General features: G+C 46.0%; 1 protein-coding gene across 1 annotated transcript in view; it reads right to left on the bottom strand.

The window, feature by feature from the left end:
• Positions 1 to 15885, bottom strand: part of iqgap1 (IQ motif containing GTPase activating protein 1) — a 32306-nt gene that overhangs the window by 12420 nt on the left and 4001 nt on the right. Inside the window, exons 3-15 of the mRNA XM_053428612.1 lie at positions 9353 to 9509; positions 8743 to 8820; positions 7884 to 7960; positions 7554 to 7621; positions 7238 to 7351; positions 6530 to 6708; positions 6319 to 6406; positions 6091 to 6248; positions 5731 to 5815; positions 4419 to 4582; positions 3209 to 3369; positions 2851 to 2975; positions 2348 to 2511 (exon numbers count right to left, since the gene is read on the bottom strand). Of these exons, the coding sequence (XP_053284587.1) occupies positions 2348 to 2511; positions 2851 to 2975; positions 3209 to 3369; positions 4419 to 4582; positions 5731 to 5815; positions 6091 to 6248; positions 6319 to 6406; positions 6530 to 6708; positions 7238 to 7351; positions 7554 to 7621; positions 7884 to 7960; positions 8743 to 8820; positions 9353 to 9509 (1618 nt within the window). The remainder of the gene's footprint in view (positions 1 to 2347; positions 2512 to 2850; positions 2976 to 3208; positions 3370 to 4418; positions 4583 to 5730; positions 5816 to 6090; positions 6249 to 6318; positions 6407 to 6529; positions 6709 to 7237; positions 7352 to 7553; positions 7622 to 7883; positions 7961 to 8742; positions 8821 to 9352; positions 9510 to 15885) is intronic.

The raw sequence follows: 15885 nt of genomic DNA, 5'->3' as shown, positions 1-15885 counted from the left end.
CATCACACATATCTAACCCCTATAACCATCATCATCACCTAACCCTAACATCTCATCACACATAACTAACCCCTATAACCATCATCACAACCTAGAACTAACCCTCATCACACACAACTAACACCTATAACCATCATCATCACCTAACCCTAACATCTCATCACACACAACTAACCCCTATAACCATCATCATCACCTAGAACTAACCCTCATCACACACAACTAACACCTATAACCACTTCATCACCTAACCCTAACATCTCATCACACACAACTAACCCCTATAACCATCATCATCACCTAACCCTAACATCTCATCACACACAACTAACCCCTATAACCATCATCATCACCTAACCCTAACATCTCATCACACACAACTAACCACTATAACCATCATCACAACCTAGAACTAACCCTCATCACACACAACTAACCCCTATAACCATCATCATCACCTAACCCTAACATCTCATCACACACAACTAACCCCTATAACCACTTCATCACCTAACCCTAACATCTCATCACACACAACTAACCCCTATAACCACTTCATCACCTAACCCTAACATCTCATCACACACAACTAACCCCTATAACCATCATCACAACCTAGAACTAACCCTCATCACACACAACTAACCCCTATAACCATCATCATCACCTAACCCTAACATCTCATCACACACAACTAACCCCTATAACCATCATCACAACCTAGAACTAACCCTCATCACACACAACTAACCCCTATAACCATCATCATCACCTAGAACTAACCCTCATCACACACAACTAACCCCTATAACCATCATCATCACCTAGAACTAACCCTCATCACACACAACTAACCCCTATAACCATCATCATCACCTAGAACTAACCCTCATCACACTAACCACTTCATCACCTAACCCTAACATCTCATCACACACAACTAACCCCTATAACCATCATCACAACCTAGAACTAACCCTCATCACACACAACTAACACCTATAACCATCATCATCACCTAGAACTAACCCTCATCACACACAACTAACCCCTATAACCACTTCATCACCTAGAAGTAACCCTCATCACACACAACTAACCCCTATAACCATCATCACAACCTCATCACAACCTATATATCTATGTATGTGCATACATAGATATATAGGGATATATATATCAGCTCTGTCCGAGTCAACCACTACACAACCTGAACAACTAAACACACACATTGTGCTCATCCGTGGTGTGGTATGCAAATGGGCTGCACAGACACACACACACAACTTGAGTCACTGGAGCAGCGACACCAGACGAGTCAGACGCTGATTCTGCTTTTCAGAAAAACTTTGTGAAAACACTAAACTTTCCCACATGAAACCAAAAGATGTTAAAATAAAGAAGAGGAAAAGAAGGATGAAGGAACCTGGACCAAAGAGACGACAGGAAGTGAGTGGGAGAAAGACACAATGACATCATCCGTGTGTACCGTGTGTACAGTGTGTACTCTGAGTACAGCGTGTACAGTGTGTACTAAGTGTACCGTGTGTACAGTGTGTACCTGGTGTACCGTGTGTACAGTGTGTACTAAGTGTACCGTGTGTACAGTTTGTATTCTGAGTACAGTGTGTACAGTGTTTACTAAGTGTACTGTGTGTACAGTGTGTACCTGGTGTACCGTGTGTACAGTGTGAACTGTGAGTACAGTGTGTACTGTGAGTACAGTGTTTACTTAGTGTACCGTGTGTACAGTGTGTACCATGTGTACCGTGTGTACAGTGTTTACAGTGTGTACAGTGTGTACTGTGTGTACAATGTGTACTGTGTGTACAGTGTGTATCATGTGTACTGTGTGTACAGTGTTTACAGTGTGTACTGTGTGTACAGTGTGTACCATGTGTACTGTGTGTACTGTGTGTACAGTGTGTACAGTGTGTACTTAGTGTACCGTGTGTACATAGTGTACCGTGTGTACAGTGTGTACTGTGAGTACAGTGTGTACTGTGTGTACCGTGTGTACCATGTGTACTGTGTGTACCGTGTGTACAGTGTGTACCGTGAGCACAGTGTGTACAGTGTGTACCATGTGTACAGTGTGTACAGTGTGTACTGTGAGTACAGTGTGTACTGTGTGTACCGTGTGTACGATGTGTACCGTGTGTACAGTTTGTACTGTGAGTACTGTGAGTACAGTGTGTACCGTGTGTACAGTGTGTACTCTGAGTACAGTGTGTACTGTGAGTACAGTGTGTACCGTGTGCACAGTGTGTACAGTGTGTACTGTGAGTACAGTGTGTACAGTGTGTACAGTGTGTACCCTGTGTACCATGTGTACTGTGTGTCTTACATGGGCCTTCTCCCGGCGGGCCTCCAGCAGTTTGTCGTGGTAGTGCTGAGCCACAGACGGGTCCACGTCTGTGAGCTTGGCCGAGGGGTTCTGCAGCATGGACAGAGTCTTCATGGCGTCCCCTTCGTCCAGCGCCTCGTTGATCAGACCAATGGCAGCGATGCCTAAGACAGACACACGTCAGAGCTGTGGACCAATCAGATCTGTGGGTTCAACCGTGAGTCAAGCTCCAGTATTTATATTTACGTGGTTTTAACAGTTTACATAAAACAAATTTCAAATTTTCTTAATTCAAATTCTATGTATCTGGTTGTATTTGTGTTTTGTTTTAATTTATAGCTATTTGTGACAATATTCATTGTTCAAAACTCATGAATGGAATATAAGTTCAATATATATGAGCAGATAGAGGATATGGAATTCTTCCAGTTATAAGATGGAAGGTTTGATATGATGAAGGTGAGGCAGCTGGACTCTGATGAAGGATGAACTCCGTCTCTTACGCTCATGCTCCTCCTGCACCGTCAGGTTCACCTGGTCCACGGACGCCTGGATGTCGTTCCACGTCAGGTAGGCCACGCCCCCCTCGCCCGCCGCGGCTTTAAGACGCATCAGCTCCTCCATGTACCTGAGGTACACACAGGACAACATGAGTACACACACACAGCCTACACAGACACACACAAACACACAGAGAGAGACACACAGAGACAGACACACACACACACACAGCCTACACAGACACACACACACACACACACACACACACACACACACACACACACACACACACACACACACACACACACACACACACACACACACACACACACACACACACACACACACACACACACACACCTCTGAGCGTACTCGTCCTCCACGTTACTCAGTCCAGCCTCGGGACTCGACAGCTGTTTCCAGAGCGCGGTTCGATTCCCGGCGTCCATCGCTTCGTTCATCAGCACCACCGAGGACAGCATCTCCACGGCAACCAGCAGCTCGGGGTGGGACAGCGAGCCCTGAGGGACGGAGACCACCATATATATAAACATATATTAATATATATATATAAATCTATATTAATATATATATAAACCTATATTTATATATATATAAACCTATATTAATATATATATATATAAACATATATTTATATATATGTAAACCTATATTTATATATATATAAACCTATATTAATATATATATATATAAACCTATATTAATATATATATATATATATATATATATATATATATATATAAACATATATTAACATATATATAAACCTATATCAATATATATATATATATATATATATAAACCTATATCAATATATATATATATATATATATATATATATATAGGGTTCAAGTCAGTGTTTTAGAGTTCAGGTCAGTGGTTCAGGTCAGTGGTTCATGTCAGTGGTTCAGGTCAGTGCTGCAGTGTTCAGGTCAGTGCTGCAGGTCAGTGGTTCATGTCAGTGCTTCATGTCAGTGGTTCAGGTCAGTGCTGCAGTGTTCAGGTCAGTGCTGCAGGTCAGTGGTTCATGTCAGTGCTGCAGGTCAGTGGTTCATGTCAGTGCTGCAGGTCAGTGGTTCATGTCAGTGCTGCAGGTCAGTGGTTCATGTCAGTGCTTCAGGTCAGTGGTTCATGTCAGTGCTGCAGGTCAGTGGTTCATGTCAGTGCTGCAGGTCAGTGGTTCATGTCAGTGCTGCAGGTCAGTGGTTCATGTCAGTGCTGCAGGTCAGTGGTTCATGTCAGTGCTTCATGTCAGTGGTTCAGGTCAGTGCTGCAGTGTTCAGGTCAGTGCTTCAGGTCAGTGGTTCATGTCAGTGCTGCAGGTCAGTGGTTCATGTCAGTGCTGCAGGTCAGTGGTTCATGTCAGTGCTTCAGGTCAGTGGTTCATGTCAGTGCTGCAGGTCAGTGGTTCATGTCAGTGGTGCAGGTCAGTGGTTCATGTCAGTGCTTCAGGTCAGTGCTTCAGGTCAGTGGTTCATGTCAGTGCTGCAGGTCAGTGGTTCAGGTCAGTGGTTCATGTCAGTGCTGCAGGTCAGCAGGGGTCAGGTACCTCTGTGCTCTGCTGCTGCAGGCTGCTCAGCTCCCTCTGGTAGAGCTCTGCAGCGTTGGGGTAGACCTCTGGCAGCTGAGCGTCAGGGTTCCTCAGCTCCTCCACGGTTCTCTCTGGTTCTCCTGCTCGGATCGCAGCGTTGATCCGTTCCACGGCCTTCAGCACTACACAACATCAAGGGTGGAATGAGAAGGACACAAGGAGGTGCAGAGAGGAAGGAGCTGTGTGTGATGAGAAGGACACAAGGAGGTGCAGAGAGGAAGGAGGTGTGTGTGATGAGAAGGACTCAAGGAGGTGCAGAGAGGAAGGAGGTGTGTGTGATGAGAAGGACACAAGGAGGTGCAGAGAGGAAGGAGGTGTGTGTGATGAGAAGGACACAAGGAGGTGCAGAGAGGAAGGAGGTGTGTGTGATGAGAAGGACTCAAGGAGGTGCAGAGAGGAAGGAGGTGTGTGTGATGAGAAGGACACAAGGAGGTGCAGAGAGGAAGGAGGTGTGTGTGGTGAGTGGACTCAAGGAGGTGCAGAGAGGAAGGAGGTGTGTGTGGTGAGTGGACTCAAGGAGGTGCAGAGAGGAAGGAGGTGTGTGTGGTGAGAAGGACACAAGGAGGTGCAGAGAGGAAGGAGGTGTGTGTGATGAGAAGGACACAAGGAGGTGCAGAGAGGAAGAAGGTGTGTGTGGTGAGTGGACTCAAGGAGGTGCAGAGAGGAAGTAGGTGTGTGTGGTGAGTGGACTCAAGGAGGTGCAGAGAGGAAGGAGGTGTGTGTGAGGAGTGGACACAGGGAGGTGCAGAGAGGAAGGAGGTGTGTGTGATGAGAAGGACACAAGGAGGTGCAGAGAGGAAGGAGGTGTGTGTGGTGAGTGGACTCAAGGAGGTGCAGAGAGGAAGGAGGTGTGTGTGATGAGTGAACTCAAGGAGGTGCAGAGAGGAAGGAGGTGTGTGTGAGGAGTGGACACAAGGAGGTGCAGAGAGGAAGGAGGTGTGTGTGATGAGTGGACACAAGGAGGTGCAGAGAGGAAGGAGGTGTGTGTGAGGAGTGGACACAAGGAGGTGCAGAGAGGAAGGAGGTGTGTGTGGTGAGTGGACACAAGGAGGTGCAGAGAGGAAGGAGGTGTGTGTGATGAGAAGGACACAAGGAGGTGCAGAGAGGAAGGAGGTGTGTGTGATGAGTGGACTCAAGGAGGTGCAGAGAGGAAGGAGGTGTGTGTGATGAGTGGACTCAAGGAGGTGCAGAGAGGAAGGAGGTGTGTGTGGTGAGTGGACTCAAGGAGGTGCAGAGAGGAAGGAGGTGTGTGTGAGGAGTGGACTCATACTCTTCAGGCAGTCTTCTGCCACCTGATTGGCCACGTGCACGCCGCTCTGCAACTCGTCCTTAGTCAGAGCTTCTCCAGGAGACGTCTGAGAGGGAAGACATCCAGGTGTGATCATAATGAATAGAATATCATCCAGGAGGATCATAATGAATAGAATATCATCCAGGAGGATCATAATGAATAGAATATCATCCAGGTCTGATCATAATGAATATAATATCATCCAGGAGGATCATAATGAATAGAATATCATCCAGGTCAGATTGTGATGAATAGAATATCATCCAGGTGTGATCATAATGAATAGAATATCATCCAGGTCAGATTGTGATGAATAGAATAGAATCCCTCATCTCTCACCTGCTCCTTGTTCTCCCGGTCGGCCTGCAGCTGCTTCAGGTACCAGCCCTTGTTCTGTGGCAGCAGGTTCTGGAGGCCCATGGCTCTGAGGGCCTCGTACAGCTGCTCCTCGCTCCCGCTCAGCAGAGCCTCCTCGGCGGCTCTCAGGGCGTTGCTCACTGTGGGACAAAGACACGTTCAGCTGCTTCCTGGACACCAGGGGGACGAGCGGGGGGGCGGGTCACGTACCGTTGACCTTGTTGGCGTTGCCCTGGATCTCAGCCTGAGTGAGGAGCTCGTCGTAGATGTCTCTCTCTGCGTCGGCGTTCTCCATCTGCTGCAGAGACACAGGAACCAGGAACATAAAGATAAAGTTACTGAACTTCCCCTCAGTGAAACACACCCCCCCCCCCCCCCGGAGGGGGATGAACATTCTTCAGCTAGCGACGTGTCATCGTACCCGTTTGCGTGAGCTGGCCACCTTCGCTCCCTTGGCCTGGTACAGCGTGTCGTGGTACTGGTGAGCAGAGTTTGAATCCAGGTTGACCAGCATGGCGTTGGGGTTCTCCATGGCTGCCAGCGTGCCCTCGGGCACGCCCTGGTCGATGGCGTCATTGATGGCGATCACAGCAGCGTGAACTGAGAGTGGAAGAGACGACTTGTGAGGTTTTACTTTACTGATGCTTGTTCTGAATATTAATATCATTGTCTGATATATTTCATCTTACTGCACACACAGACACACACAGGCAAACACACACACAAACACAAAAGCACAGACACACACACTCATCAACCTTTAATTAAATCTGGTTTCATCTGTAGTTAAAGTGAACATCAGTGTAACAGGAAGTAGTTTGTGTCTTTTCTCTACAGTTGTAATATATAATAAACTTCAGCTCTACAAATAAAAGTGAAAATATAACTTTAACATCCATTTACATTTCTGTTATATGAATGAAAACATTCACACAGAAAACAAAAGTGAATTAAATAAATGTTTTATTCTAATCATCATCATTATTATTATTATTATTAATGATAATAGTAATTACTATCATTATAATGATTATTATTATTATCATCCGTCGGCTCTCAGCTGATTGAAATGATGAAACCAGATGTGTTTACACATTGAACCCCCCCCCCCCTGACATCTGAGCCTCACGTGCAGCTTCATCCACCGACAGCTCATTGGCCAGGATCCCACCGATCTTGCTGAAGGCCGGCATCTGGATTCCATACTTCTCCAGCTCGCTCTTCATGTTGTTGATCTCCTCCTCTGCAGAATGAACAGATCCGTGGAGAGTGAGACAAACTCTCACGACTTCCTCACGTCCAGAAGCTCAACAAACACAAACTGCAGAGACGGTACAGACAACAGGAGCTGGAAGGTTCTTGAACTTCATGTTCATCTGAGCAGCATGGGGACATGAGCTCTGGATTCAAGGGTTTAACTGGGACAGGCTCGTGTTCAGGCTTACCGGTGAAATCCACTTTTCCATACAGATCCTGGATCTGAGGTGCCAGGCCCAGTTTGAATAGGTACAGGCTGTAAAACAAGACCCACAAACAACACATGAAGAAACACCACACAATCACAGACACACACAGTTCATGTGACATGAACAATGTCAGTACATACAGTATATACACAAAACAGGCGCACAAACACCAGCCCTGTGCTTCTGCTCGTGACTTCAGTACAACACACTCCTTCATTCAGGGAGTCTGCAGCGGTTCAGGTGTGTGAGGACCTCCTCACATGCACTGGTCCCACTTCAGTGGCCCCTGAGGCTGGATCATGAGAGTACCTGAGTGCATGGATGCAGTAGATGCAGCGTGGCATGTTCTTTCTGTCATAGATGTCTGTGGTTTCTGGGTAGAAGATCTGAAACACAGGCAGAGAATGTGTGAGAGCAGCGTGTTGCAGCACGTCAGTGATTCAGGATATTAGCTCATCTGGAGGATTTCACAATGTAAATGTGAATTCACGCCCTGTTAACGTCTGTGTGGAACAAAGACTCTCTGCTGAGGCTGGAAGACGTCTCACCAACATGGAGACGAGCTGACCGGCTGGAAAACTCACAGCGACAGTCAAATATCTGATGACTTACTTTAGACTGAGTCAAAAAACCTCCTGAGCTTCTTCAATGCATTCACCATCTAAATAGATGTTTCCCTCCAGGAAGTGTGAGTTCATTTGACCTCAGTATGAAAATCAACTTGCACCGAATGGAAAGCGTGTCTGAGGTCGACCGTCTGACAGGAACTGGTTTACATGGAAATATGGAAAACTGAGAATCCCTTGAATTCAATGAAGCTGCAGATAATTTTTCACATTCATAGAAATCCGTCGTCTAAATATTAGTGAATCCATGAAAGTTTGAAGCTATTCTGTGTTTTTTGCTGCTGACAAAGCAACAGATGAAAACAACCTTCATGGTAAAAGTAACCATCAAAATCTCAGTGGCAGCATTTCCTCTTATTGAAGCAAATACATATCTCATGCTTATAATGTCCATGTCTCCTGTTTAATTATATTTACTATAAAGTATTATAGTATACTTTCACCGGCGTGACATCCTGTTCAACGTTAACGTTTCACAAACAGCTGAATAACAAACTGGAGAGCTCAGGTCAACATGTGAGTGCTGGTGGAGGCCGGCTCACCTTCGGCAGCCCCTTCTCCGACATGGCGTTCAGCCACTGGATCACGTTGTCAGTGTGTCTGAAGTGGAGACCTGTGGCCTGGAGGAGAGAAACCACACACATACACACACACACATACACACACACACACACACCACACACCACACGAACACACACACACACACACACACACACACACACACACGATGTTGTAAAACACTCAGTTCAGCCTCAAACTAAAACAAAGCTGCGTTCACAGAGTTTACAAAGTGATGCAGAGAGAGGAAAGAATAAAGTGTTCGTAAAGACTCTGGACATTTGTAGAATGAACTTTATATCATTTTAATCTTTTTAGCTATAAAAGCAGCTAAATGTTCTGTGACTCTGGTTCTAGAGCTTCTAGATCCTCTGGATTTAGTTTGGGTTACAGTGACACTTCACTTCCTGTCTCTAACATGAAACAGATTTCACTTTAAGGTGAACTGAAAATTTGGGCTTTTTTATAATTCGACTCTATCTTCCAAACATCTCAGTTTAGAATCTAAAACTGTGGAGTGGCGTGGAGGTGTGAGGATCTGAGGAAGAGGAGGGTTCAGATGAAGCCTCCGTGACGAGGAACCCAGGTTCTCACCTTGTAGCGTGTTTGCTCGCGGTCGTAGATCTTCTTCAGGGAGACGGTTCGTGGGGCGAAGAAGTTTCCCAGTTTGGCCAGATAGACGCCGTTCCTTAGCCCCTCCTCCAGCTCTGTGGTGGGAGGTAACTCCTCGTCCAGACACGCCTCCATCCACCTGGAGGAGCACAGAGGACAACACTGTGGTTCAAACCATTTCATCTGAGGTGCTAGAAGATCTCAGTGTGTGTGCTGCACTGAACACGTGTTAGTCACTGATGAAACATACATGTACATTTTAACACAGAACAGACTGAAGCTAACAAATGTACGTATAAGATATAACAAACATGTGTGTGTGTGTGTGTGTGTGTGTGTGTGTGTGTGTGTCTGTCTGTGTGTGTGTGTGTGTGTTTGTTGTGTTTGTGTGTCAAGGACGTTAGAGGAGATGATGTATGTGACCTGAGGAGAGAGAGTGTGTTTGTCCAACCAATCAGAAACATGGAGGAGACAAGTGGACCAATCACAGCTGTTGCACTCAGGTTCACAGTTACATTTCTATAGAGCTGTTGGATACGTGGTGATGACAAACCTGCGTCACGCGGCCGTGATGCAACATCTGTCTGATTTTCATTAGTTTGAAACGTGTTGGTGAGTAAATGTAAACATCAACAAGTGGCTGTGGTGACTCACGTGAAGCTGAATGAAGCAGAGACACTTTCACTCAGGGCCTGACATGTTCGGACAGAGCTGCTTTCATCTATGTGACACCACAGCTCTTATTAAATGACTGGGAACCAGTGCAGCTGAGCCGACCTGCAGTAACCTCCTGAGCACACAGCTCCCAGCATTCCTGGCGTTGGCCTTGTCTGTGGTTCTGTGGAGTCACATTCCTGCCGTGAGACCGACTCTCGTGTCTGATCAGGAACTTCAGCAGATTCTGTCCCTGAAGACAAACCTGCTCTTCACAAGCTGCTCAGTCTGTTTCCCTCCAGCTCAACCAACTCCCTCCCAACTGGTGACTTCACACTCCTCTGCATTTTCACTGATTTAGTTTTCAGACGTGATCTGAAATCTACAGCTGCAGCACGGAGTCACACTGATGACATCATCAACACACTACAAGGACGAGTCACTGGAAGAGAAAAGTTCTACTTAATGAACTTCAGTGTGAGGATCCTAGGAAGAAAAACTTTCCTTATCTTTTGTTTCAATGAAACATGTGGCTCATTAATCATCAGCTCTGATTATGAAAGTTTAACTTTCATTCTGAGGAATTTCACCCTGAGGTCAAAGGTGAAAGTTAGTAAAGGTCTAGAGAAAACTCTTCTAAGAGAGAAACATCCTGAGACTCACACATTCCAGACACACGCACACACACACACACACACACACACACACACACACACACACACACACACACACACACACACACACACACACACACACACACACACACACACACACACACACACACACACACACACACACACACACGTTTGACGACTAATTTAAAAACTAATCTCAACAGTAAATCTGAATCCTGACTTTAGTTGTTTAACACACACACTCCCCCCCCCCCCCCCACACACACACACACACACGCAGCTGAAACAACTTCCCTCCCAGGAAGTGGTGACATGGCGTCTCCAGACAGGCCGGCTATTCAGGTCGCAGTGCTGGAGCAGGGCCCGCCCGGCAGGAACAAGCCCCCCCGCTCAGTGCAGCAGTGAAAGGCTCCATAAAGACTAACGGCTCCTTTATCAGGGCGACACACCCTTTCCAGCACAAACACACACACACACACAGACACACACACGACACACCCTCCCTGAAACCAGGACGCAGCTATGAATGGGATTTACAACACAAGGACTGGATAATAAATGTCAAGATATGATTACAATGAAAACTGCAAAATGTATGAAGTATGAAAACAATTGTGGAATGTGCCCGATTGATCAAATCTATGTGAATGATGATGGAACGAAGAAACACATCAAAGCAGCAGCCAGAAGAAAAGAGTTCACATCTTCCTCATCGTGCAGATCCGTGGAGATATGGAATATTTGAACAGCTACAATATGAGAAATTAATTATGCTGCCCCACAGAGCCAACATGCAGGAACCACACATTTAATCAGTTTATGAGAGCAAACTCTTAACATCTTTAAATCTATGGTTTCAACACAACGCAGAAATTAAACTCACAAATCAAGAACACAGAAAACGCAAGAAAACCAAAGCCAAGTTATAAGTACCGATAGATAAGATAACATGATGACGCACTGAACGTCTTCTTTGATTTTTTACTTTGGTCCATGTCCCACCTGCTTACATGGAGAAGGAGGGGATTCAGATCTATACTGCAGCCAGGCACCAGGGGGCGAGATCCTTTGGCTTCACTTTAGTGATCTTTATTAACAGTCTATGGATGAAACTAACGTTAGTTATTCTACAGTCGACAGGTGGAAGCTGGAGTCAGGGTCAGAGGTCAGAGGTCAATCTCATAGGTAGAGTCTGCTCCTGAGCTCCGCCTCCTGACGAGAGACTCCGCCTCCTGCAGCTTGTCACTGATGGTGCAGACCCACTGAGGCTGGATCCGTTCTGTTAACGGTGGAACTAGGTTCTTCCTGTTTTCCAGGTTCCAGGCTGAGCTGCTTCCTCCACAGTTTGATAACAGATGACAGGAGCTGCAGTTCTCTGGGCGCCCTCCGGGGGCAGCCTCCTGTTTCTCTATGAGACGCTGTGAGGAAACATGAGCTGTTATTCACTGATCGTCAGGATTTAAATGACTTCAAGTGAAACCTGCCGCGAGGAAACAAGGCTGTGATTATGGAAATCACTCGATCCATTGAAACTACAAACCTCAATTTCACCTCATTTTAATTCAGGGTTCTGGATTTATCTGTCGATAAAAAACACTTAAGTCTATTTTGTGTATTATCATATTTTGTGATCTTAAAATCAAGAATATTGCCGTTTTAATACAAATTCTATTTGACTAAAAGTTTAGTTATGTTGTTTAGAAGGTTTGACATCTGATGAGTCAAATTAGCAGCTTGGAAGATATATTGGTAGAATAATTTTCTTATACACTAGTATCGGTAACGACTCGGTCGAGCTCGACCATCATCAGATTATGGGACTGGACATTATGAGAAGTTGGTGTAAGTCACAGATTTACAGGAGAACCTTCAGAGCCTGGACATCTGACACCAACATGTGAAATGAACCTCAGGATCGAGTCGGACCAAAACTAGGACGAGGACAAACGTGGGCTGATGGGAAATGAGGGAAGGTCACATGACCCCTCAGTTCACGTTCTTTTCAACAGGATCATGTGACTGATGACTCACGCTGGGTGTGAAAGAGGAGGAGGAACGAGAGTTCACAGCAGCACAGATACCACGTAGAGTCGAGGTTCAGATCTGTGTCCTGCTTCCTTCATCATGAGAACTTAATAGACTCAATCAAAACACTTGTGTTAAACTGTACGAGTGGGAACAAAGAAAAACACACAATGTGAAAGTGAAGCAGAGCTTGACAAACAAAGACGAATGAATGAAACACGACAAAAGATGAGTGAAGGCCAACTTCCCCATTTCATGCTTTACTGCATCACTGGAATCTGAGCACCAGCTGACCTCCTCCCTCTCGTCCCCCTCATCCCTCTCGTCCCCCTCATCCCCTTGTCCACCTCCTCCCTCTCCTCCCTCTCCTCCCTCTCGTCCCCCTCATCCCTCTCGTCCCCTTGTCCACCTCCTCCCTCTCGTCCCCCTCATCCCCTTGTCCCCTTGTCCACCTCCTCCCTCTCGTCCCTCTCGTCCCCTTGTCCCCTTGTCCCCTTGTCCCCTTGTCCACCTCCTCCCTCTCGTCCCTCTCGTCCCCCTCATCCCCTTGTCCCCTTGTCCACCTCCTCCCTCTCGTCCCTCTCGTCCCCTTGTCCCCTTGTCCACCTCCTCCCTCTCGTCCCTCTCGTCCCCCTCATCCCCTTGTCCCCTTGTCCACCTCCTCCCTCTCGTCCCCTTGTCCCCTTGTCCACCTCCTCACTCTCGTCACTCTCGTCCCCCTCATCCCTCATCCCCTTGTCCCCTTGTCCCCTCATCCCCTTGTCCCTCTCGTCCCTCTTGTCCTGGGGGTCAGGAGGGGCGGGGTCAGGGTTAGGGTTATGGAGCTATGATTACATTACATTACATTAAATTACACTGTGGTTGAATCCCAAGTGACTCACAATAAGTTCATTGAACCCCGAGGGTACAAATCCAGAACAACAAGAATCAAGAACATTTCTGAAAAAATAAAGCAAAACTACAAAGTGCTATAAGTGAGTGACATTTAAGTGCTGCTAACTTGTTAGTTTCAAAATATCAAAAGTTAAAAAACTGAAAGAAAAGTAAAAAAATCTCCCAGATGTTCACTGAGATCAAAGTGTTGATGATGTCACTTTGTGTCATCACGGAGTTATTTGTACAAACAACAGAAACGTGTTCTCAGGCTAAATTCTCAACATTCCTCAGTTTCACTTGAGTCACATGTTTCTGCTTCTTGTCAACACCACACATTCACTCTCAACACACACACAACATAGACTCACACCCACAACACACACTATGACCTCATCCTCTGTTACATCAGAGCGAGAAGGAGAAAATAACTTTCTACAATCGAGGAGAAGACCTGGCCAATCACAGCTCAGCCCTGCTGATAGTTTTACATTCCGATAAAAAAACTCTAAAACTTATTAAAACTCAAACACAAAGACGGAGGCAGAAAAGTTTCATTAATAAAACAAATTTAACACAACAAACGTGTGACCAATGAGAACAGAGGGGAGCAGCTGACCAATCAGAGCAGACTTCATCAGTTGGGGGTCTTAAAGGGACAGGAGCTCCGACCAAGTGTTTGAGACAGAGACTGAAAAGAGGAGCTGCAGCGATGGACAGTCTGAGGACACTGGTAACTTTATAAAATCGTTTATCTACAATATTCTTCAACACGTGTAAAACATGTTTAATGTGTCTTCACACGCAGGTGTAACAATATCCAGGTCCCCACACAGATAGGAAAGTCAAACATGACAGTGAGATGAATCATGTTGTGTAACATGGAAATAAAAATGTGACTTAAATTGTTCAGTAACAGATCTGTGATGAGTTTTATTCAAATTGATTATTTAACGTAAAAGATCTTTGGACATATCTCCAATCTCTGAATCCTTAATAAGGTTCTTCCAAACATCCTGAGGGCCACGCAGCGTTCCTCCTTCTCTCAGATCCTTTGATGAAACGTTAGCGAGGAACACGTCATCTGCAGAATTCACCGTAAACCATAATTAGCCTGTGAGCTGTAAATAAACCTGGAAGAGAACGACCTGGACTCAGACAGAGAAACAAAGAGTGAGTCTGATCCTACGCTTTGAAAACTCAATAAAAGAGACGTTATCTGATATGAATCATAAAATATCCCCTGAACAAACATTCTAAAGAATCTTCTTCTCTGCTGAAGACACATCTTCTTCCTCTGAGTCGTCAGACATGAATGAATCTGGTTCTCTGAGGAACCTCACATGTTCTCTGAGGAACCTCACATGTTCTCTGTGGAACCTCTCAAACCCCAGAGACCACCACTGAACTGCTCCTGATGTCCCCGCAGACTGGAGCTGGAACCATCGCTCACTGAGCAGGAACATGTCCAACAACATTCTCAACACTCACTGCCTTTCTCACTGTCCACTGTCTGTCTGTCTGTCCACTACCCCCCCCCCCCCCCACACACACACACACACACACACACAGACACACACACTCATTCATCATGTAAACTACTGTAGGTTGAAGTTTGTGGACCTGGAGGATTCGTTCTGTCTCAGTTGGACTTTCAGATCTTTGGTTGGTTTAACAACATCTTATATTAAAAGAATAATGAAGACACAACATGGTGGATTCAATGTGTCCTTTGTGTCCTTTGTGTCCTTTGTGTCCCTGTTCATTTACATTAGTCGTGATAACGCAGCAGTAACATGCAAATCAGAGCGATAACACACTTTGCATCTCATACTTCAAAGTCCAGAATGACTTTCTACACTCAAACAAATGTGACAGTGACACAACATTCCTGCAGCTGCAAGACGCACAGGTACACACTCACACCCTGTGCACACCTGTCACACACATTCCTGTCAGTGCATCAACACACACACATACACGTTCCTTTCATTCCATCAACACAACACACATCACAACACACCTCCCCCAGAACACCCTGCAGGCTGCAGTGTTCCCCACATGGTGCTGGGACGTCCCGCAACTGCAGAGGCAGCGTGGGACAACAGCAGGACATCAGGACATCAGGACATCAGGACATTAGGACGTCAAGACATCAGGACGTCAGGACATCAGGACGACCAATGACACAGACTCTGCTGCAGGTTTTTACTTTGGTGGATTTTTCTGCCGGTGATTTACACAAACACAGATGGACACAAAGCTCCAGGACTCTGTCTCCACAGCTCTGAGAGTGTCTCTGGCAGCGCAGGGAGACTCGTCTGCTTG

This window comes from Pleuronectes platessa, chromosome 1, assembly GCF_947347685.1.
Source record: "Pleuronectes platessa chromosome 1, fPlePla1.1, whole genome shotgun sequence".
Classification (NCBI taxonomy): Eukaryota; Metazoa; Chordata; class Actinopteri; order Pleuronectiformes; family Pleuronectidae; genus Pleuronectes; species Pleuronectes platessa.
The sequence above is the reverse complement of the archived record's forward strand: the minus strand, read 5'-3'. Positions and strand labels throughout refer to the sequence as shown.